The sequence below is a fragment of the Petromyzon marinus genome, chromosome 36 (assembly GCF_048934315.1).
Source record: "Petromyzon marinus isolate PM22_M1 ecotype Great Lakes invasive population chromosome 36, UKy_Petmar_22M1.pri1.0, whole genome shotgun sequence".
Classification (NCBI taxonomy): domain Eukaryota; kingdom Metazoa; phylum Chordata; class Hyperoartia; order Petromyzontiformes; family Petromyzontidae; genus Petromyzon; species Petromyzon marinus.
In genome coordinates, this window is record NC_133702.1 from 421,635 (window position 1) to 443,361 (window position 21,727).

At 50.1% G+C, this 21,727-nt stretch overlaps 1 protein-coding gene across 3 annotated transcripts in view; it reads left to right on the plus strand.

The window, feature by feature from the left end:
* Window positions 1-2,532: 2,532 nt before the first annotated feature.
* The window catches only part of LOC116949446 (tumor necrosis factor receptor superfamily member EDAR-like), a 28,578-nt gene continuing 9,383 nt past the window's right edge, over window positions 2,533-21,727 (plus strand). Inside the window, exons 1-14 of one of the 3 annotated variants that reach the window (XM_032966802.2) lie at window positions 2,533-2,613; window positions 5,930-6,011; window positions 13,160-13,252; window positions 14,566-14,676; window positions 15,283-15,461; window positions 16,216-16,310; window positions 17,167-17,214; window positions 17,612-17,794; window positions 18,249-18,285; window positions 18,432-18,518; window positions 19,298-19,402; window positions 19,842-19,881; window positions 20,755-20,770; window positions 21,639-21,699. In XM_032966802.2, the coding sequence (XP_032822693.1) occupies window positions 5,976-6,011; window positions 13,160-13,252; window positions 14,566-14,676; window positions 15,283-15,461; window positions 16,216-16,310; window positions 17,167-17,214; window positions 17,612-17,794; window positions 18,249-18,285; window positions 18,432-18,518; window positions 19,298-19,402; window positions 19,842-19,881; window positions 20,755-20,770; window positions 21,639-21,699 (1,091 nt within the window). In that variant the 5' untranslated portion in view covers window positions 2,533-2,613; window positions 5,930-5,975. Of the gene's footprint in view, window positions 2,614-2,633; window positions 3,055-5,929; window positions 6,012-13,159; window positions 13,253-14,565; window positions 14,677-15,282; window positions 15,462-16,215; window positions 16,311-17,166; window positions 17,215-17,611; window positions 17,795-18,248; window positions 18,286-18,431; window positions 18,519-19,297; window positions 19,403-19,841; window positions 19,882-20,754; window positions 20,771-21,638; window positions 21,700-21,727 lie in introns of those variants that run through there. The other 2 variants (XM_032966800.2, XM_076071988.1) reach the window with 2 other exon arrangements.

The window sequence follows — 21,727 nt, forward strand, 5'->3', positions numbered from 1 at the left end:
GTGTGTGTGTGGTGCAGGGCTGTGGTGTGTGTGTGGTGCAGGGCTGTGGTGTGTGTGTGGTGCAGGGCTGTGGTGTGGTGCAGGGCTGTGGTGTGTGTGTGGTGCAGGGCTGTGGTGTGGTGCAGGGCTGTGGTGTGGTGCAGGGCTGTGGTGTGGTGCAGGGCTGTGGTGTGGTGCAGGGCTGTGGTGTGTGTGTGGTGCAGGGCTGTGGTGTGGTGCAGGGCTGTGGTGTGGTGCAGGGCTGTGGTGTGGTGCAGGGCTGTGGTGTGGTGCAGGGCTGTAGTGTGGTGCAGGGCTATGGTGTGTGTGTGGTGCAGGGCTGTGGTGTGGGGCAGGGCTGTGGTGTGGTGCAGGGCTGTGGTGTGGTGCAGGGCTGTGGTGTGTGTGTGGTGCAGGGCTGTGGTGTGGTTCAGGGCTGTGGTGTGGTGCAGGGCTGTGGTGTGGTGCAGGGCTGTGGTGTGGTGCAGGGCTGTGGTGTGTGTGTGTGTGGTGCAGGGCTGTGGTGTGTGTGTGTGTGGTGCAGGGCTGTGGTGTGTGTGTGGTGCAGGGCTGTGGTGTGGTGCAGGGCTGTGGTGTGTCTGGTGCAGGGCTGTGGTGTGTGTGTGTGGTTCAGGGCTGTGGTGTGTGTGTGTGTGGTGCAGGGCTGTGGTGTGTGTGTGGTGCAGGGCTGTGGTGTGTCTGGTGCAGGGCTGTGGTGTGTCTGGTGCAGGGCTGTGGTGTGTGTGTGTGGTGCAGGGCTGTGGTGTGTGTGTGTGGTGCAGGGCTGTGGTGTGTGTGTGGTGCAGGGCTGTGGTGTGTCTGGTGCAGGGCTGTGGTTGTGTATGGTGCAGGGCTGTGGTGTGTGTGTGGTGCAGGGCTGTGGTGTGGTGCAGGGCTGTGGTGTGTCTGGTGCAGGGCTGTGGTGTGTGTGTGTGGTACAGGGCTGTGATGTGTGTGGTGCAGGGCTGTGGTGTGTGTGGTTGCAGGGCTGTGGTGTGTGTGGTGCAGGGCTGTGAGCTGGCGTCACTGGTCGCCCTGTAGGTGGCGTCACCGTCACATTTTTGAGCGACCTTCAGAGGCGCGCGCGAGCCCCGTGCCACGACGCTGGCACGGTCCGTGTGGTGAGAATAAGAAGTTCGCCATGGTAGTGGACGAGGTTGAGGTTACGTGGTGCTTGGTGCAAGTGTCGATGTCCGGTACCAGCGGTGTCAAGATCGGCCTCTGTGGAGGAGGCTCGTCAAGGACGCTACTGCATGTTTGCACAGTCGCTGCATCTGCCAGTCGTCTCAGTTCACCGCCCATGGCACCTCGATCTGTGCCGTGAGCCCGTGACCTGCCAGCGAGCCTTCGACACTCTCTTGACGTGCACAAGCGCCGTGCAAGGGGGAAACACTCGATCCCAGTGGTCCTCAACCAGGGGTCCGTGGTAACCATGTCCCAGGGAAGACGTTACGTGAAGTGTGACATTTCCGAGTCATTGGTGAATAATCACGTATGAATCTGCCACTATAAAATAACTACGATTCAATATGAATCCATATGGTAACCTAGAACGATATTAAATAAATTTCTAAACTCGTTGATGGTAAACAATGTGGGTTCCCAAGAGTGGCCAGCGAGCGAGAACAAATAACGCGACTCGTGCAGAGAGCGTCCCTTCGCTTTTGTGTTCGCTTGCAGTGACTGAGCTCGTTAGGATACCTCGCGAAAAAAGACAATTGGTTAAAATACTGACGTCCGTTCTTCATGTGGGGTCATGTAGTGAGAGTACACGGTGAGTAGTGAGAGTACACGGTGAGTAGTGAGAGTACACGGTGAGTAGTGAGAGTACACGGTGAGCGGTGAGAGTACACGGTGAGCAGTGAGAGTACATGGTGAGCAGTGAGAGTACACGGTGAGCAGTGAGAGTACACGGTGAGCAGTGAGAGTACACGGTGAGTGGTGAGAGTACACGGTGAGGAGTGAGAGTACACGGTGAGTAGTGAGAGTACACAGTGAGAGCACACGGTGAGTGGTGAGAGTACACGGGGAGTGGTGAGAGTACACGGTGAGAGTACACGGTGAGTGGTGAGAGTACACAGTGAGAGTACACGGTGAGAGTACACGGTGAGTGGTGAGAGTACACGGTGAGTGGTGAGAGTACACGGTGAGAGTACACGGTGAGTGGTGAGAGTACACGGTGAGTAGTGAGAGTACACGGTGAGTAGTGAGAGTACACGGTGAGTGGTGAGAGTACACGGTGAGTGGTGAGAGTACACGGTGAGAGCACACGGTGAGTGGTGAGAGTACACGGTGAGTAGTGAGAGTAGACAGTGAGTAGTGAGAGTACACAGTGAGAGTACACGGTCAGTGGTGAGAGTACACGGTGAGAGTACACGGTGAGTGGTGAGAGTACACGGTGAGTAGTGAGAGTACACGGTGAGTGGTGAGAGTACACGGTGAGAGTACACGGTGAGTGGTGAGAGTACACGGTGAGTGGTGAGAGTACACGGTGAGTGGTGAGAGTACACGGTGAGTGGTGAGAGTACACGGGGAGGAGTTTCGGGGCGCGGCCTCTCCGCGGCGAGAGACCCCGCGCAGAGCTGCGAGGCGGGAGCAGGGAGACTCAGGGGACACCTGTGGACACCTGTTGAGGTACTCAGGGGACACCTGTTGAGGTACTCAGGGGACACCTGTTAAGGTATTCAGGGGACACCTGTGGACACCTGTTGAGGTATTCAGGGGACACCTGTTGAGGTACTCAGGGGACACCTGTTGAGGTATTCAGGGGACACCTGTTGATGTACTCAGGGGACACCTGTTGAGGTATTCAGGGGACACCTGTTGAGGTATTCAGGGGACACCTGTTGATGTACTCAGGGGACACCTGTTGAGGTATTCAGGGGACACCTGTTGAGGTACTCAGGGGACACCTGTTGAGGTACTTAGGGGACACCTGTTGAGGTACTCAGGGGACACCTGTTAAGGTACTTAGGGGACACCTGTGGACACCTGTTGAGGTATTCAGGGGACACCTGTTGAGGTATTCAGGGGATACCTGTGGACACCTGTGGGGATGTCAAGGGGATACCCCAGGTGAGTGGTGTGTGGTTGTGCTGGATGTTGGTGGTGGCCGTGGTGCGTGTGGTTCTGTCGCCAGCATTCGTTCACTGCCCGGCTCCTGTGGTGACGCGCTGAGGGTTCTTCACGGCCACGTGCACGGAGTTCATCTGTGTGGACTGTGTTGTGTCTGTGTGTGTTGTGTCTGAGTGGACTGTGTTGTGTGTGAGTGGACTGTGTTGTGTGTGTTGTGTCTGTGTGTTGTGTCTGAGTGGACTGTGTTGTGTCTGTGTGTGTTATGTCTGTGTGTGTTGTGTCTGTGTGTGTTGTGTCTGAGTGGGCTGTGTTGTGTGTGAGTGGACTGTGTTGTGTCTGCGTGAACTGTGTTGTGTCTGTGTGTGTTGTGTCTGCGTGGACTGTGTTGTGTGTGAGTGGACTGTGTTGTGTGTGAGTGGACTGTGTTGTGTGTGAGTGGACTGTGTTGTGTCTGAGTGGACTGTGTTGTGTGTGAGTGGACTGTGTTGTGTATGAGCGGACTGTGTTGTGTCTGAGTGGACTGTGTTGTGTCTGTGTGTGTTGTGTTGTGTCTGAGTGGACTGTGTTGTGTGTGAGTGGATTGTGTTGTGTCTGAGTGGACTGTGTTGTGTCTGCGTGGACTGTGTTGTTTGAGTGGACTGTGTTGTGTGTGAGTGGACTGTGTTGTGTCTGAGTGGACTGTGTTGTGTGAGTGGACTGTGTTGTGCCTGTGTGGACTGTGTTGTGTGTGAGTGGACTGTGTTGTTTCTGAGTGGACTGTGTTGTGTCTGAGTGGACTGTGTTGTGTGTGAGTGGATTGTGTTGTGTCTGAGTGGACTGTGTTGTGTCTGCGTGGACTGTGTTGTTTGAGTGGACTGTGTTGTGTGTGAGTGGACTGTGTTGTGTCTGAGTGGACTGTGTTGTGTGAGTGGACTGTGTTGTGCCTGTGTGGACTGTGTTGTGTGTGAGTGGACTGTGTTGTTTCTGAGTGGACTGTATTGTGTGAGTGGACTGTGTTGTGTGTGAGTGGACTGTGTTGTGTGTGAGTGGACTGTGTTGTTTGAGTGGACTGTGTTGTGTCTGAGTGGACCGTGTTGTGTGTGAGTGGACTGTGTTGTGTCTGCGTGAACTGTGTTGTGTCTGTGTGTGTTGTGTCTGAGTGGACTGTGTTGTGTCTGCGTAGACTGTGTTGTGTGTGAGTGGACTGTGTTGTGTGTGAGTGGACTGTGTTGTGTGTGAGTGGACTGTGTTGTGTCTGAGTGGACTGTGTTGTGTGTGAGTGGACTGTGTTGTGTGTGAGTGGACTGTGTTGTGTCTGAGTGGACTGTGTTGTGTCTGTGTGTGTTGTGTTGTGTCTGAGTGCAGTGTGTTGTGTGTGAGTGGATTGTGTTGTGTCTGAGTGGACTGTGTTGTGTCTGCGTGGACTGTGTTGTGTCTGAGTTGACTGTGTTGTGTGTGAGTGGACTGTGTTGTGTCTGAGTGGACTGTGTTGTGTGAGTGGACTGTGTTGTGTCTGAGTGGACTTTGTTGTGTCTGAGTGGACCGTGTTGTGTGTGAGTGGACTGTGTTGTGTGAGTGGACTGTGTTGTGTCTGTGTGTGTTGTGTTGTGTCTGAGTGGAGTGTGTTGTGTGTGAGTGGATTGTGTTGTGTCTGAGTGGACTGTGTTGTGTCTGCGTGGACTGTGTTGTGTCTGAGTTGACTGTGTTGTGTCTGAGTGGACTTTGTTGTGTCTGAGTGGACCGTGTTGTGTGTGAGTGGACTGTGTTGTGTGAGTGGACTGTGTTGTGTGTGAGTGGACTGTGTTGTGTGTGAGTGGACTGTGTTGTGTGTGAGTGGACTGTGTTGTGTGAGTGGACTGTGTTGTGTCTGAGTGGACTGTGTTGTGTCTGAGTGGACTGTGTTGTCTCTGAGTGGACCGTGTTGTGTGTGAGTGGACTGTGTTGTGTGTGAGTGGACTGTGTTGTGCCTGTGTGGACTGTGTTGTGTGTGAGTGGACTGTGTTGTGTCTGAGTGGACTGTGTTGTGTCTGAGTGGACCGTGTTGTGTGTGAGTGGATTGTGTTGTGTGTGAGTGGACTGTGTTGTGTGTGAGTGGACTGTGTTGTGCCTGTGTGGACTGTGTTGTGTGTGAGTGGACTGTGTTGTGTCTGAGTGGACTGTGTTGTGTCTGAGTGGACCGTGTTGTGTGTGAGTGGATTGTGTTGTGTCTGAGTGGACTGTGTTGTGTGTGAGTGGACTGTGTTATGTGTGAGTGGACTGTGTTGTGCCTGTGTGGACTGTGCTGTGTGTGAGTGGACTGTGTTGTGATTGAGTAGAATGTGTTGTGTGTGAGTGGACTGTGCTGTGTGTGAGTGGACTGTGTTGTGTGTGAGTGGACTGTGTTGTGTCTGTGTGTTTTGTGTGTGAGTGGACTGTGTTGTGTCTGAGTGGACTGTGTTGTGTGTGAGTGGACTGTGTTGTGTCTGAGTGGACTGTGTTGTGTCTGAGTGGACTGTGTTGTATGTGAGTGGATTGTGTTGTGTCTGAGTGGACTGTGTTGTGTGTGAGTGGACTGTGTTGTGTGTGAGTGGACTGTGTTGCCTTTAAGGACAACTGGTGACGACATTGATTGGATGTAAAATTTTATTTGATTTAACACGTAGGCTTTCGCGACCAATATCCATAAATAGAGGGTTTTTTGGGTTAGATCGCGTAAATATATAAATGTGTCGTTAAACCTGCCACGAATTGGCATGTTCTGTTTACATGACAAATCTTACTAGTTGGCTGTGTCGGGTGGTGGCGGGTTTAACGACACATTTATATTTACGCGATCTAACCCAAAAAAAACAATATTACGTATTAAAGTGTATTTGTTGTGTTGGATGTGTTGGTGTGTTTGTTTCGTGTTTATCAGGAACCCTCAGCCGTGAGCACCGCGCGGCTACGACTGCCGACTGAGCATGGAGAGTTACGGCGAGGCGCGGCCTCCCCGCTCTGTGAGTGACTTCCTTGGTCTGTGAGTGACCTCCCTGCTCTGTGAGTGACCTCCTTGGTCTGTGAGTGACCTCCTTGGTCTGTGAGTGACCTCCTTGGTCTGTGAGTGACCTCCTTGGTCTGTGAGTTGCCTCCTTGGTCTGTGAGTGACCTCCTTGGTCTGTGAGTGACCTCCCCGCTCTGTGAGTGACCTCCCCGCTCTGTGAGTGACCTCCTTGGTCAGAGTGACCTCCTTGGTCTGTGAGTTGCCTCCTTGGTCTGAGTGACCTCCTTGGTCTGAGTGACCTCCTTGGTCTGTGAGTGACCTCCCCGCTCTGTGAGTGACCTCCTTGGTCTGAGTGACCTCCTTGGTCTGTGAGTTGCCTCCTTGGTCTGAGTGACCTCCTTGGTCTGTGAGTGACCTCCTTGGTCTGTGAGTGACCTCCTTGGTCTGTGAGTGACCTCCTTGATCTGTGAGTGACCTCCTTGGTCTGTGAGTGGCTTCCTTGGTCTGTGAGTGGCCTCCTTGGTCTGTGAGTGACCTCCTTGGTCTGTGAGTGACCTCCTTGGTCTGTGAGTGGCTTCCTTGCTGTGTGAGTGACCTCCTTGGTCTGTGAGTGACCTCCTTGGTCTGTGAGTGACCTCCTTGGTCTGTGAGTGACCTCCTTGATCTGTGAGTGACCTCCTTGGTCTGTGAGTGGCTTCCTTGTTCTGTGAGTGATCTCCTTGGTCTGTGAGTGACCTCCTTGGTCTGTGAGTGACCTCCTTAGTCTGTGAGTTGCCTCCTTGGTCTGTGAGTGACCTCCTTGGTCTGTGAGTGACCTCCTTGGTCTGTGAGTGACCTCCTTGGTCTGTGAGTAACCTCCTTGGTCTGTGAGTTGCCTCCTTGGTCTGTGAGTGACCTCCTTGGTCTGTGAGTGACTTCCTTGCTGTGTGAGTGACCTCCTTGGTCTGTGAGTGACCTCCTTGGTCTGTGAGTGACCTCCTTGGTCTGTGAGTTGCCTCCTTGGTCTGTGAGTGACCTCCTTGGTCTGTGAGTGACCTCCCCGCTCTGTGAGTGACCTCCCCGCTCTGTGAGTGACCTCCTTGGTCAGAGTGACCTCCTTGGTCTGTGAGTTGCCTCCTTGGTCTGAGTGACCTCCTTGGTCTGAGTGACCTCCTTGGTCTGTTAGTGACCTCCTTGGTCTGTGAGTGACCTCCCCGCTCTGTGAGTGACCTCCTTGGTCTGAGTGACCTCCTTGGTCTGTGAGTTGCCTCCTTGGTCTGAGTGACCTCCTTGGTCTGAGTGACCTCCTTGGTCTGTGAGTGACCTCCTTGGTCTGTGAGTGACCTCCTTGGTCTGTGAGTGACCTCCTTGATCTGTGAGTGACCTCCTTGGTCTGTGAGTGGCTTCCTTGGTCTGTGAGTGGCCTCCTTGGTCTGTGAGTGACCTCCTTGGTCTGTGAGTGGCTTCCTTGCTGTGTGAGTGACCTCCTTGCTCTGTGAGTGATCTCCTTGGTCTGTGAGTGACCTCCTTGGTCTGTGAGTGACCTCCTTGGTCTGTGAGTTGCCTCCTTGGTCTGTGAGTGACCTCCTTGGTCTGTGAGTTGCCTCCTTGGTCTGTGAGTGACCTCCTTGATCTGTGAGTGACCTCCTTGGTCTGTGAGTGACCTCCTTGGTCTGTGAGTGACCTCCTTGCTGTGTGAGTGACCTCCTTGGTCTGTGAGTGACCTCCTTGGTCTGTGAGTGACCTCCTTGGTCTGTGAGTGACCTCCTTGGTCTGTGAGTGGCCTCCTTGCTTTATCAACAAGTCCCCGTGCCACGTGGAGGCGTTGTGCACAAAGAGAGGCACGGTCCGGTCGGGTGTGTTCGCTCGTGAAACTCTTTACTCGGTAACTTCGCCTGACACGGGGCCTCGTGCCTGACGCGTGGACATGAGGGGTGTAATGGTGGGGCTGCTGCAAGAGCTCCCACTCGACACTCGAGCAGCCCTCGTGGCCTCGAGCCCACGGAGGCGCCAGGGGCGCGCCGGGGTGTGGCCGGGGAGAGGCGGGAGAGGTGGCCACACCCCTCACCCCGTGGGCCGCCCAGGGCAAGAGGTCACGGCGGGGCTGGCCCGCACGCAGGCCCAGAGCAGTCTCAGCGCGCTGCTTGCACGAACCCCCAGAGACCAGCCGTGTTTCTCCGGTTCACCACCTTGGCAGAACTCGCGACAAAAACAGCCCCCCGTCGTCACCGTTCTGAGCATATTCAGCAAAATGCTGGAGAGTGCCGCTCGTTTTACCGGCGGTGAAAAGCAGCTGTATCTCTCCACAAAATGTTGACAACAAAGCCGCATTAGCGACAGGCCAAAGGGCTGTTTTGTCTCGTGTGTGCCAAATGCCTGAATGCGAAACTGGGTTCGAAACCGGTTTTCCCTCTGCGCCTCGCGAGGTCGGCCACTGCTGCCACCAATCAGTGAAGAATGCCGCTCAGCAATACGCGGACTGTCAGCCCGGGGCACTCGCTGCGAACGAGAGAGGGCTTCACCGTGGATGTTTACACTGTGGACTATGCTTACTCTGGGGCCCATTGAGTGGCGAGCAGGTGCTGGAAGTGTGTACGGTAATGTAAGGTCATTCCGTAATCACTCCAGCAGCTTGCTGGATCATGGCACAGCGATGGAGAGGGCTTGCCCCTCACCCTTGACCGTGCCACCAGAGCGAGCGTTGAAGGAGCTGACTGGTCTCGGTGGAGGTCACGCTCAGTGCAATGGGGGGCAGGGGGTTACTGCATGGCCAAATGATGCGTTGACTCGGGCTCTGCTCACTGAGGCCTACAAGGTTTGGCACGTTAACGCTGGTGGAAATACCACTCTCTAACTTGTATACATTAGGATCAGAGGACAAGCAGACATTAGTCCTTTAACGCGTATGTAAGTTCAGTGTGAGATTAAGGGAATGCATTACTGACCTGATACATTTAAATATGCTTACAGCACAGTATTTTTTTTAAAACTTGCTTTATTCAGATATATTTAAATTACTGTACTTGCAATGTTTAACATTTTTATTATTTGTGGGTTTTTTTTATTTCACTTCCAAACCAGCCTTTCAGGTTTTTCAGTTACATTTTTGAAAATATCAGATAGTGTATGACCCGAGTCACGTATGTCAGTTTCATTGCTGAGAAAGGTCCTGTTTATTTTTTGTATTTGTATCGATTTATGCTATCGGCAGTGTGTCACGAGATGAAGAATCAATTGGAAACTCTCAGAGCAGTGTTAATGCATTTCCCATGGAAGGAGCTATCACAGAGCTACCATGGAACCTCCTTTGCCAGTACCAAAATATGAGAAGAGGTTCTCCCCTTTTTTCTGGCAACAATACAGCTGTGTTAAGATGTTAAAACACCAAACTGAAACCTTTCACAAGTAGAATGAGAATAAAATAATAAATTGATAAAATAAAATAACACAATAATATTCTCACGACGTTTCGGCCACAACACAAGCGGCCTTCATCAGGTGAAGGGAGCGAGACTGTCTGGTAGGACAGCGCTGGAGTGAGAGAGCCACGTTCAGATCACAGCGCTGTCCTACCAGACAGTCTCGCTCCCTTCACCTGATGAAGGCCGCTTGTGTTGTGGCCGAAACGTCGTGAGAATATTATTGTGTTATTTTATTTTATCAATTTATTATTTTATTCTCATTCTACGTGACTTTACCGAAAGAACCAAAGAAGATGAATCATTGCAGTCACGAAAGCTTTAAATCGAAACTTTCACAAGTAATCATGTCTGCATTAACCACAATACTTGTGGTCAGAATGCAAACAAAAAACGTACTCTGATAATATATGTGGCATTGTCTTTGAAACTGATTGGTCCACACCAGAGACAGCTTTCTTTGGAGCCTCGTCTCAAAAGGTGAGACGAGGCGTCCTCTGGGGTCTAACACCGTCTGAGACGAGACGTCCTTTGGGATCTAACACCGTCTGAGACGAGGCCCCTCTGGGGTCTAACACCGTCTGAGACGAGGCGTCCTCTGGGGTCTAACACCGTCTGAGACGAGGCGTCCTTTGGGATCTAACACCGTCTGAGACGAGGCGTCCTCTGGGGTCTAACACCGTCTGAGACGAAGCCCCTCTGGGGTCTAACACCGTCTGAGACGAGGCGTCCTCTGGGGTCTAACACCGTCTGAGACTAGGCTCCAAAGAAAGCTGTCTCTGGTGTGGACCAATCAGTTTCAAAGACAATGCCACATATATTATCAGAGTACGTTTTTTGTTTGCATTCTGACCACAAGTATTGTGGTTAATGAAGACATGATTCCCTGTAAAAGGTTTCAGTTTGGTGTTTTAACATCTTAACACAGCTGTTTTATTGCCAGAAAAAAGGGGAGAACCTCTTCTCATCTCACAGACCGATTTGTGAAATCTCTAATCCACACTCGGGGCCACCTCTTTTCCACCCACCCTGCCAGGGACAGTAATATTTGTCACAAAACAGTCCAAACAATATTTTTTGTATTATCAAGAGGCGGAATCTGGCCAATGTGGCTTTATTTACAACACTACATAAGTGCAAAACCAAATAAAATTACATCCCGGGGTGTTTCTGCTGTCGTTCGTGACTGGGCTGGAAACACGAACTCACTGCACTTGAGAACACGAACTCACTGCACTTGAGAACACGAACTCACTGCACTTGAGAACACGAACTCACTGCACTTGAGAACATGAACTCACTGTACTTGAGAACACGAACTCACTGCACTTGAGAACATGAACTCACTGCACTTGAGAACACGAACTCATTGCACTTGAGAACACGAACTCACTGCACTTGAGAACATGAACTCACTGCACTTGAGAACACGAACTCACTGCACTTGAGAACATGAACTCACTGTACTTGAGAACACGAACTCACTGCACTTGAGAACATGAACTCACTGCACTTGAGAACACGAACTCACTGCACTTGAGAACACGAACTCACTGCACTTGAGAACACGAACTCACTGCACTTGAGAACATGAACTCACTGCACTTGAGAACACGAACTCACTGCACTTGAGAACATGAACTCACTGCACTTGAGAACATGAACTCACTGCACTTGAGAACATGAACTCACTGCACTTGAGAACATGAACTCACTGCACTTGAGAACATGAACTCACTGCACTTGAGAACATGATCTCACTGCACTTGTGAACATGAACTCACTGCACTTGAGAACATGAACTCACAGAACTTGAGAACACGAACTCACTGCACTTGAGAACAGGAATCACTGCACTTGAGAACATGAACTCACTGCACTTGAGAACACGAACTCACTGCACTTGAGAACACGAACTCACTGCACTTGAGAACATGAACTCACTGCACTTGAGAACACGAACTCACTGCACTTGAGAACAGGAATCACTGCACTTGAGAACATGAACTCACTGCACTTGAGAACACGAACTCACTGCACTTGAGAACACGAACTCACTGCACTTGAGAACATGAACTCACTGCACTTGAGAACACGAACTCACTGCACTTGAGAACATGAACTCACTGCACTTGAGAACACGAACTCACTGCACTTGAGAACACGAACTCACTGCACTTGAGAACACGAACTCACTGCACTTGAGAACACGAACTCACTGCACTTGAGAACACGAAACTCACTGCACTTGAGAACACGAACTCACTGCACTTGTGAAACCGGCTTACCCACGGGCGGCTAAAATCCTGATTCGATCCCAGGTGTCGACTGTGCCGGCTTAGCCTCTCGTACCTCTCACCCACCTGGCCATCTATACTGATTTGATTTTCACTTCCAAAGAGGAGGGGAAATGCCATAAATGAATAAAACATTGCAGTGCAGTATGCATTCAAAACTGGCACGTGAAGAACACTAAGGTTCAGCCAAATGAAGATGCGATGCCAAACATTGTCATGTTTAACACGACTAGAATGAGGATTACTTGGTGCCTCTGTTTAAAGGTAGCAAGGTGCTCGTTGTCCTCGTCTGCACCCGATCACTGATTAAACCGGCGTACGTGATTAGTTCAGCACATACTTCTTTGTGGCGTGGTGACTATCCGAGGCGTGGTTGCTGATGAATCATAGGCCAAGAGGTAAACACACTGCATCGTGAAAAATAATACATCACAATACCTGGGAATGCCTACCCTTAAGGGTCCCAGGTAGGCATAACGCAATACATATCAATCGTGTATGTAATATTAAAACATACCATTTGAAGTAATGTAATTTCCTAAGCATTTCGCTCTGTTGAAGATAATGCAGCACGTTAACAAATGTTACTAGAAAAATCTCCAAAACCAAAATTTTTTAATCTATGCCACCCAGAATTGGATGAATTAAAAAAAAATTGTTGAACATAGCCCGATGCTGGATCAAATCTGGAGGCTATAAAGGGTGCTAACATCTCAATGTGACATTTAATGCCGGTAATTTTGGTGGAATGTTATAATGGTAAGTAGCTGGCAATGCCCGTGACCAGTTACTCTCGTTTTGCTCGTCGTGAGACTGAATGAATGATGTAAATTTTCATAACGTCCCAGAAAGACTAAAAAGCTGAACGTTGGCACATATAGAGTCGAATTGAGTAGTCAAAGTAATTTATTTCTCAGTTGAGCTTTGTGGAGGTGCTCATCTCCAGTTCACAGCTCCGAGCCAGTGAAATTCAACATTCCTATGGCAGGGGTGAGTATATCCATAGGGCGACCACTTGACTTTCCCACAGAAGCGGTCAAACTATTGTTCCTCATGAGTCAACCCCCAACCAGGATTCGAGCTCACAACCTTGCGACTGCGAGCCACTCGCTCCACTGCTGAGCCACCTGGCCAGTCTAAAATTGTGCTCGCAACTAGAAACATCCGCAAAGCCACCCCTTGAATATGGCCCCAAACAATTTGGAAGAAGTGGGAGTCAAATATCTCGATGTTGTAATTTTTTCACCTAGGCCTACAAAGGTCTTTATCTGAAGGGTTTGAGGGCGATATATACGAATATGATGTCTTATTCTCTAATTTTTGATTGCTTAGCTGAAACAGGTTTTCACATGACATGGGAACTTTATTTATTTATGCAATGATAATGATTGTGATGTTAATTATGATAATGTTGATGCTTACAATGTTGATGGTGATGTTGATGGTGTTGCTGTCCATGCTGTCTGCAGCGTGGGAGCTTGGGCTGTGCACCGTGCCGTGCTGTGCGGCCCCACGCAGCCTCTGTGGCTGCAGGGGTGTTGGGCCTCCTCGCGCTCGGCACAGTGAGTCCACCCTCTGCGTTCCACTCACCCGGCCTCACAATCTCTGCTTTACATACACGCTCTTGCCAGAGCATTACTGCAAGATCGCTGGGCAGTGGTGACTATACACGTAGCCTGTAATCCAGCAGTGTGGAGGCAGCAGCGAGGGTTGATGGATCACTGCACAAATGTTGTGAAACTCCCTTCTCGTAGGCATTGAGGAGGTGCCATACCCCGGCTCGCCACGAGAAGGCAGTGCAGCAAATTTACTCATCGCCATCTGTTTCCATCTGTACGGGGGAAAGAGTGTTTCCCCCTCTCGTGGGTTGGTTTTCTCCGCGTGGTCTGGTTTCCTCCGACTCAAGAATTCACTGAAAACTTCTTAAAATAAAAACCTCAATGTGGGACCCTTCTGAAAAAGAGTCCTACAACTCATCAGGATAAATAAGTAAATATTAGTATTTATTATGACGTGGGGGGGGGGGGACTGCCAGTACTCAGAAGAACCCCATGTTTCAAGAGAAAGACGCTCAAAATCCACAAAATGTCCTCCCTCGCCCTTTAGTAAGGCACTGCGCCGTGATCTTCTCAGTCACTCACAGATTGGCGCTTTCCACTTTCTATGGGTGTCCTGCAAGCTCGCGTCGCCTCGTGTTCACGCTGCCTCTCGAGAGAGCCGTGGTGCGTCATCATGGAGAGTAAAACACCAATAGCTATCCAGACCCAGGCTAGCCGGAATTTGGATTTAGCCGAGCCAGGTTGGTCACATAAAACAATTACAATGTGTATCTAATGAAATAAATCATCAGTAAAAAAGTGCAATAATTAATGTAATTAATGTAATATAGAATCTATGGATTAAACTACGCCATATAGTGCATTAATGTCTAAAATATCAAGAGTTTTACGTGTATAAAGGGAATTTAATGCACTTCATAGAATGTTAGTGGTGGGCCATGGGGTGAAGGGTCTTAGTTGGGCTGGCACCAGACTAGGCCACAATTCTGAAACCACGTTGATAATACAGCAACACATTCCAGTGGCACTTCATTTGTGCTGAGTGTAATACTGTTCACTGGCTGTCACTGTTGAGAGATGTTAGGTGGTTCTGATTAGTAATGTGACATTGATGTTATATTGGAGGACCGTAAGAGATGGCGATAGCTTGGAGATAACTTTATCCATCATGGATCGATGATGGATGATGACTGTTGAGGTGGATTGCTCGGTGTCGTTGTTTGATGAGTGGCGTTGATCCGTTGTGCGTTTTGTGCACGGCTGGTAGTTGCAATGTCCGTCGAGTTTGCTCACCGCCGTATCTTCTGTATCGGCAGCTTGTCACCTGCGTGGCTGCACGCGCGCCCATGTGTGGGGAGCACCAGTTCCTGTCAAACGGACTGTGCCAGCCTTGCCGACAGTGCCCCCCTGGAGAGGAGCCCAATCAGGTGCTGTGCTTCAAACCAACGAATCAGACAATCTGCTTCTTCGCAGCCACGCTTCCAGTCACTACCCCATGTGCTCCACCACCATCCACGTCTACACATTCATTGCACACGCCTCGTGATGAGTGGAAAGAGAAGCAGAAACACGCACTCTGGATTGTGAGGTCATCTAGTAAGAGAGACGTATGCAGGGAAACGCAATCACGAGGTTTCATGGCATCCACTCTGATGCACGTTACTCGATACACTTGTTGAGAGCAACTGGAATTTATTTTAATCCATCAATCCACGAACCTCTGAATCCCTAAAGTTTCCCTTTATAATTATGTGTGTATTTTACCACAATCACATTCTACATTTGCAGGGCCATTGGTAACTGGCCTATTATATATGTTTAATTGTAACGCCACAGTGTTACTGATGAGCATGTTTAGTTGACTGTGGGAATGGCTCCATGCCAAACTCGTTGGATGTGGAATGCCGACCAAGCAACAGTTGTGCGAGTTGGCGGGAAGTGAGCCGTGTGCTGGGATTAACAGCAAGGGCCCACTGACCTCTTGACACCGACCTGGAGGTCACCGGCCCGGGTCGCGAACGTGCCACGTGCAGGTCTGCGGCTACGACTATGGTGAAGGCACAACGTGCGCGGCCTGTCCCGCTGGCTACTACAGCGACAAACTCGGTTATGGCAAGTGCCAGCCGCACGTCGACTGCGAACTCTACAACGCCAAGACACAGCAGGCCGGCAACAAGCAACGCGACTCCGTCTGCGGGGAGTGTCTGCCCGGGTGAGCGCTCCACCACCGCCGCCGTCCGCCCGTTTCAATCCCTTTGTCTTCGCCTTTGCACAGTGAGGAGCCGCTCGTCGCGAGTCAACCACGGTCCATCCCACCGCCGTCCGTCAATCCGCTTGCTGCTGCTGCGCTGATCTCATTCCCCTTTTGTCTGGATCCCCTTTGGAGTCTTCCCTCTGGCACTGCCTTCCTTGGAAGATCCCCACCCCTCCCTAGCCACTCTGCTCGGGGACCACGTGGTCTCCTCCAAGCCCCATGTTCCTCTGCTTTGACTGCGCAGGAAACGATAGTTTGTGATGCTGCATTGGCAGCGGTGTATGAGCATCAATAACAATAACTGCACACAACCGTTAATAACACCGTGACCTTAAAATGGAAAAATATATAATAGGTGTTATTTATGGAAATGTCCGTTCTTCATTGTGGAGGTGCTATGATATCTATTCCTCTTCTCCCTAGCCCATCCGACTGCTACTCCCTGCGCCCACCCCCTAGCTACGACCAGGCCCACCCCAACCCCTCCTTGACCTCTCCTGCCTGTTCTCTTGTCACCATAACTACACCTCCACTTTTAATAACCCCACTCTTTATTATCTCAACCACTGTCTTAAGTACAATTTTATGATTGCTGTAAAGCCCTTTGGAATAAGGGACTCCATACATAATCATATAAAAGATAAGATTGACGAATGTATTGAGTTTCAATGACTTGAGATTATTAATGGTTTGTGTGCGTTGCTCTCTGCAGGTTCTACCATTGCTCGTTGCTGTCCCCGGACTCGAGCAACAAATACGATAAGAATGAGTGCTGCGACTGCAGGAGCGCCAAAACAAAGTACCCCGGTGGGAGAGACTTCACTGGCTCGTTACAGATGTCCATCAAGACTGACTCTGCTGCTGATGAGACACCGTGTGTCGAAATCAGTCCAGAGTTGACTGAGAATCAATGCTGCTGAAATAATTCACTCCCAGATGGCCACAGGGCCAATGGGTCATGTAAAGAATACTTTAGTATTCTTTACTTTAGTATTCTTTACATAACACATTCCTGCGGAGGGAGCTGGTAGGAACGTTGGGTTGCTCGGCATATGGCCAGGGTCAACGGCGGCACCACGTGGTATATTCCACAAACATGCCCGACTGTGAAGGCGGGCACAAGCCGGCGTGAGTAGGTTAAACGTTGAGTTTTATAAGGGCACCACGGGGTGAACAGCCCCTCCCCACCCAGCCCCACCCCTCCCACCCAGCCCCTCCCCTCCCATTTTTGGATGCAAGACGGACGGACGGACACAGTAATCCCCTGTGGGCTGGTGTAACCAGGAGGCTCCTACCAGTAAAACGGAGATATGGTCTGCTTATCTAATTGATTTCAGATGTTTATAGCCCGACTGAAGCTCCCAGAACCTAAAAGTTGATACATCTGCTATAACTTTGTTGTTTACACCACAGATGCGTTTTTACCAATGGCCAGTTTGTCATTGTGCTGGTTTAAACTTCGTTATATTGCAATATTTTGCGGTGCATGGGTTGAGACGTTTGTTGAAGTAGCAGCACATATAAATTGAAGACATGGACAAGGTAACTTTAGGGCATGAAGAATCTGTCAGAATCCATGACTTTTCTGGATAAGTGTTTAGAATCGTGATTGTTGGTGGCTTGTGCCATATTTCACTCTATATTATGTGTGTGTTTCCTCTAGAATGTGGGGATGGTCGCACTACCGCAAATGTCAGAATCCCCCATGCCGGTGAGTATTCTCACTTACACCACTAAGGTGTGACAGCGCCTGTTTCGCTATCGGTCAAACATGAATGTCTCTCCCGGTTCTAATGAGAAATGTGGCGGCGCTAATCTCCATGGGCGAGGATCAGAAAGAACGCGACATCACTGTAGCCAGCTTGCAGTGAACAGCCTGGTGTGAGCCGACGGAAAGCGGCGGTGGTACGCGAACGCTCGCCAGACAGTCAAAACCATCGGGCGTGACTGCGCCAGACGCGCCACGTGCCGGACGCAGACTGTGGGCCGATGACCGCTTGTGTCGTGACCATTGGTGTCTGTCGCGTTTTGGGTCCCGTCTAACCACCCTCTCATTTCTTGTGGAGACGATTGGAGATGACGCCTGTTGCCCTCGTGTCGTCTTGCAGTGCCAACTTCATCCCACGAGCACGTACGGCCGCTGTTCTATATGCTGCTGGGCGTGCTGCTGCTGTTTGCGATCCTGGTCGTGTGGGTGGTCTGTGGGCCGCGCCGGCGGGCCACTTGCCGCCTCTTGAACCCGGTGGCCTCCTGGTGTCACAGGATCTCATCCGGATGGCGAGCGACCTCGGGTGAGAGCAGCGCGCAGGGACACAGCGCGCAAGTCACCGCGCACTCGGGAGAGATCTCCACTCGCTTGCAAGCGCCATAACGAGGCAACGCTCGCTACCTTGCCCAATGGGGACGCTCGTTCAATCGAGGAATTAGCAAAACGTCCCAACGCAGGACTCTCCTGAAAAGAACCTCGAGACTCGGTGAGGTTTTATTGATACATTTAAGGCACCTGAATGAAAATACAAAATGTGCACATTGCGTGTACTGCACTGATGCTTGTGAACTGACGTGGTGGAAGCAGCCGCTCTAAATTGACTACAGTGGGTGAGGATTTGCCCAATCCTGGCCAGCCGGCTCAAAAACTTAAAACATTAAAAAAATGCTCAGCACCCGACCAGCACCCTTTGAATGTACTGCATTCTCAACCGCACCAAAAAAACTAAATGTATCAAATCTTTGTATTCTTTGCAGCTACACAAGTCACAAATCCGCTCTTGCCAACAGAAAGGTAAATTGCAGCATAACTGGCCCAGCACCGGCTGTTTTCATTGCTCGTGTTTATCCGGTAAAGATTTAAGGATGTGTGTTTGTTGGGCGCTTAAATGGCCCAGCGTATCGACGTGTGGTACATCTTGTCTTGCCCTTTTGGTTTAGGAAGGAGACTTCCAGAGACTCGCAGTACAGCCCTTCGGAGGAGGCCACGTTCGATCCAGCAGGACAGCTGTGCATGAGTGGACAGCAGTTGAGTCAGAACAGATGGACACCAATGTTCATTTTAATGACCATGAGCAATTAATTTCCTTCTCTGTAACTCCCCCCTCTCAAATGAGACAAACTTAACATAGCATACGGGCTAGTGTGCATCGAGTTTGATTCCCGCTCACAATCAATTACAGTGGCGAATATTTTATATGGTCCTGGGCCACCCCTAGGTCGAATCAGCCTCAAATGAGTACCTGGTACGATTTGTAAAACATCAGCACTCGGTAGGCAAAGGCGGTGTGGTGCTTCAACTCACCCCTTCATGTGCCGTACCGGCCTTCATAGGTGCTCACTAACAGCACTTGCCCCAAAAGTATGTTCAGGCTATACAGGGGATCTATGTCTCTGGAGCTGTGCATAAAAACTCATACCTGCCTATACATGGCTGAGTGAATGAATGGAGCTCACTACTCACGGCTCACGCCTGCATGTTCATGGCTGAGTGAATGAGTGGAGCTCACTACTCACGGCTCACGCCTGCATGTTCATGGCTGAGTCAATGAGTGGGGCTCACTACTCACGGCTCACGCCTGCAAGTTCATGGCTGAGTGAATGAGTGGGGCTCACTACTCACGGCTCACGCCTGCATGTTCATGGCTGAGTGAATGAGTGGGGCTCACTACTCAAGGCTCATGCCTGTTTATAGCTGAGTGAATGCGTGGAGCTCACTACTCACTACTCACGCCTGCATGTTCATGGCTGAGTGATGAGTGGGGCTCACTACTCACGGCTCACGCCTGCATGTTCATGGCTGTTAGACAGCTGCTGCATCAACGACGCCACAGCACCTTCCCAAGAGTCTGCGACAAGCTGAAGAACTGCAAGTGCGAGCAATGCCAAGACCTTTTTAACTCTTTGAAATCGTGAGTTATCTTCCATTCTCTTTTCGTCCAACCAATCTGCTTTTAAATGTAGTGTTAGCAGATTGCAAGCATTCGAGTAAGTTTAAAAGATGTTTCCAAAACTGTATAACAATGTTTGAGATTGGATAGCTATTATATGAGGCGAAACTCATTCAAAATGATTAGTTCAGTTGGCATGAGCCCTAGCCATGTGTTTTATAAGGCAATATATTCAAATGTTGGTTATAATTAGCTTACGTTGGCAGCTGCATGAGTAAAAAATGTGAAGTGGTTCTACATAGAGAGACTGTCGATGTGGGTTTGGGCACTCATTCACGAGTGATGACATCCCCTGGACGAGACGGAGATTCGATTGCCACACACGGAGTGTGCTTCCATGATTAACATACATTTGCATGAACGTTTCTCATGCCGTATACCGTGTGTTCTGTTTTCCCAGTGGCCACTCTCAACACAACGCCAACAGGAAATCCGCTACGGTAAAACTATCTTAGTCCCGAAACAAAGTCGATGGGTATCACCAGTGCGCCCTTAATTGGCGATGTACAGTCAGCTTTCTCTCATCCAAATGCGAGCTCTCCAATCGTCCATGTAAATCATTGTCGTGACAAGCTCTTCTCCTTGACTGCATGACGTTGGTTTACTGCCGTAAAGTGGCGAAATCCGTTGTGCCCGTTGTGTTTACTGTAAAGTGGCGAAATCCGTTGTGCCCGGCGGGGTGTCCACACCCTCCAGCATGCGGCCGACGTCGGTAACTCAGGAGCGGAAATTACCGCACGAGTCCGCGTTTGTGCCGGGCCACCGTCTCCTGGTGAGCCAGGGCATGGCACCTCCACGCCCACGGGAAGGGAGTTTCACAACATTTGTGCGGCGATCCACCAATCCTCGCTGCCTCCATGGGCACGCACCACCACCGCCCGGCTAAATTGGGATAGCACATCGCCCCCTCCTGCAAAAAAACTTGGTAGGACATTCCTTAAAAAGAGTTGAGACTCGGGGAGCATTTCCTGGATAAAGGAGTGGAATAATCGGCATCTGCTCCACCCCTGGTTGTGCTCTCGGTGAATGGAGAGGGCACGGACCGAAGCGAGCGGCCCCTGCAGTGGCGTCTTCATCACGGCTCAGCATCTCCACGCGGACACTCGGACGCGTCTCTATGGATGTTTAAGAGCCGACTGTTAAGAGGCAGATTCACCAGGATGACTGCAACGCGTCACTTTTTATATATTCACTGTTGGCGATGGAGATGTAAGCGTATTAACACCGCCAAACTCAGAAGGGGCATTCGCCAGCAAGTAAACCAGTGATATAATGCACACGACGTGATGGTTAACCTTTGCTTTTAATTTCAGAGCGACAAGAAAAATGGTGAGTTCGTTTCTTTCATAGTCACTGTCATGAACAATAACGCTGCAATTCATTTCCATCGATTAAAACAACTGTCAATTATTGTAAGTAAAACATTATTACAGCTACTTGTAAATGATTATATTGCGACCATGTCATTTGTGTAACAAAATTTCAATGCATGTGTGGTTTGTATTGAAGCTTCAATGATGCAATGTTCATGTAATAAAAATGTACAAAGCAAAGCGCATTTAGGCGCCAAATACATTTTAGCAAATCAAAGTTCATGGACAAGAGGTTTGTCAAACAGTGGCAGATTTCTCTCCGAGGGCCACAACTGGGTAACACAGCAGCCCATGTCCCTAGGATGCGGTAACTCGCAAAATCCATGGAAGTGAAAAGTACTCAATGAAGAAAGGAGATGCGTGCTTGGAATCACATTGAGAGGCAGAGAGAGGGAGGCGCGCTATCCAGGCTAATGACATCGTTCAAACAGTAAAGTGGACTCGTGCAGAACGTGTCAGTAAGAAGGGTTGATGGTCGATGGGCAGGAATAGTGATGGAGTGGTCGCCATTGAGCGCAACGTCCTCAAACCGAACTTGCACAAGAGAGTTGTGAGGTCACGTTGGGGCTGCGGGTTCGCACTGAGCCGGTTCGTTATGAATGTTCACTATTTTCATTGTCAAAGTGTCAGCCTGTTGGACAACCAGAGGCACAAAGTATAGCTATGTACCTACAAAATTATACTTAATCATACTTAATACTTTTAAGGGGGTGGTTTAGCTTTGCTTAACTCAATTTGGACACAGTTACCAGAGTATGAAATATGACATTTTGTTTTAGAGGTGTGGGCATGAGCAGGTCTCTGTGGCTGCGTCTTTCCCCTAGCTCACACTTCTGGAGTGCAAAAAGTCAAAGGTCCAAACTTGGTGAAGGATGATTCTGACAGGTGAGAGGCAACCAATCATCGCTGCGTC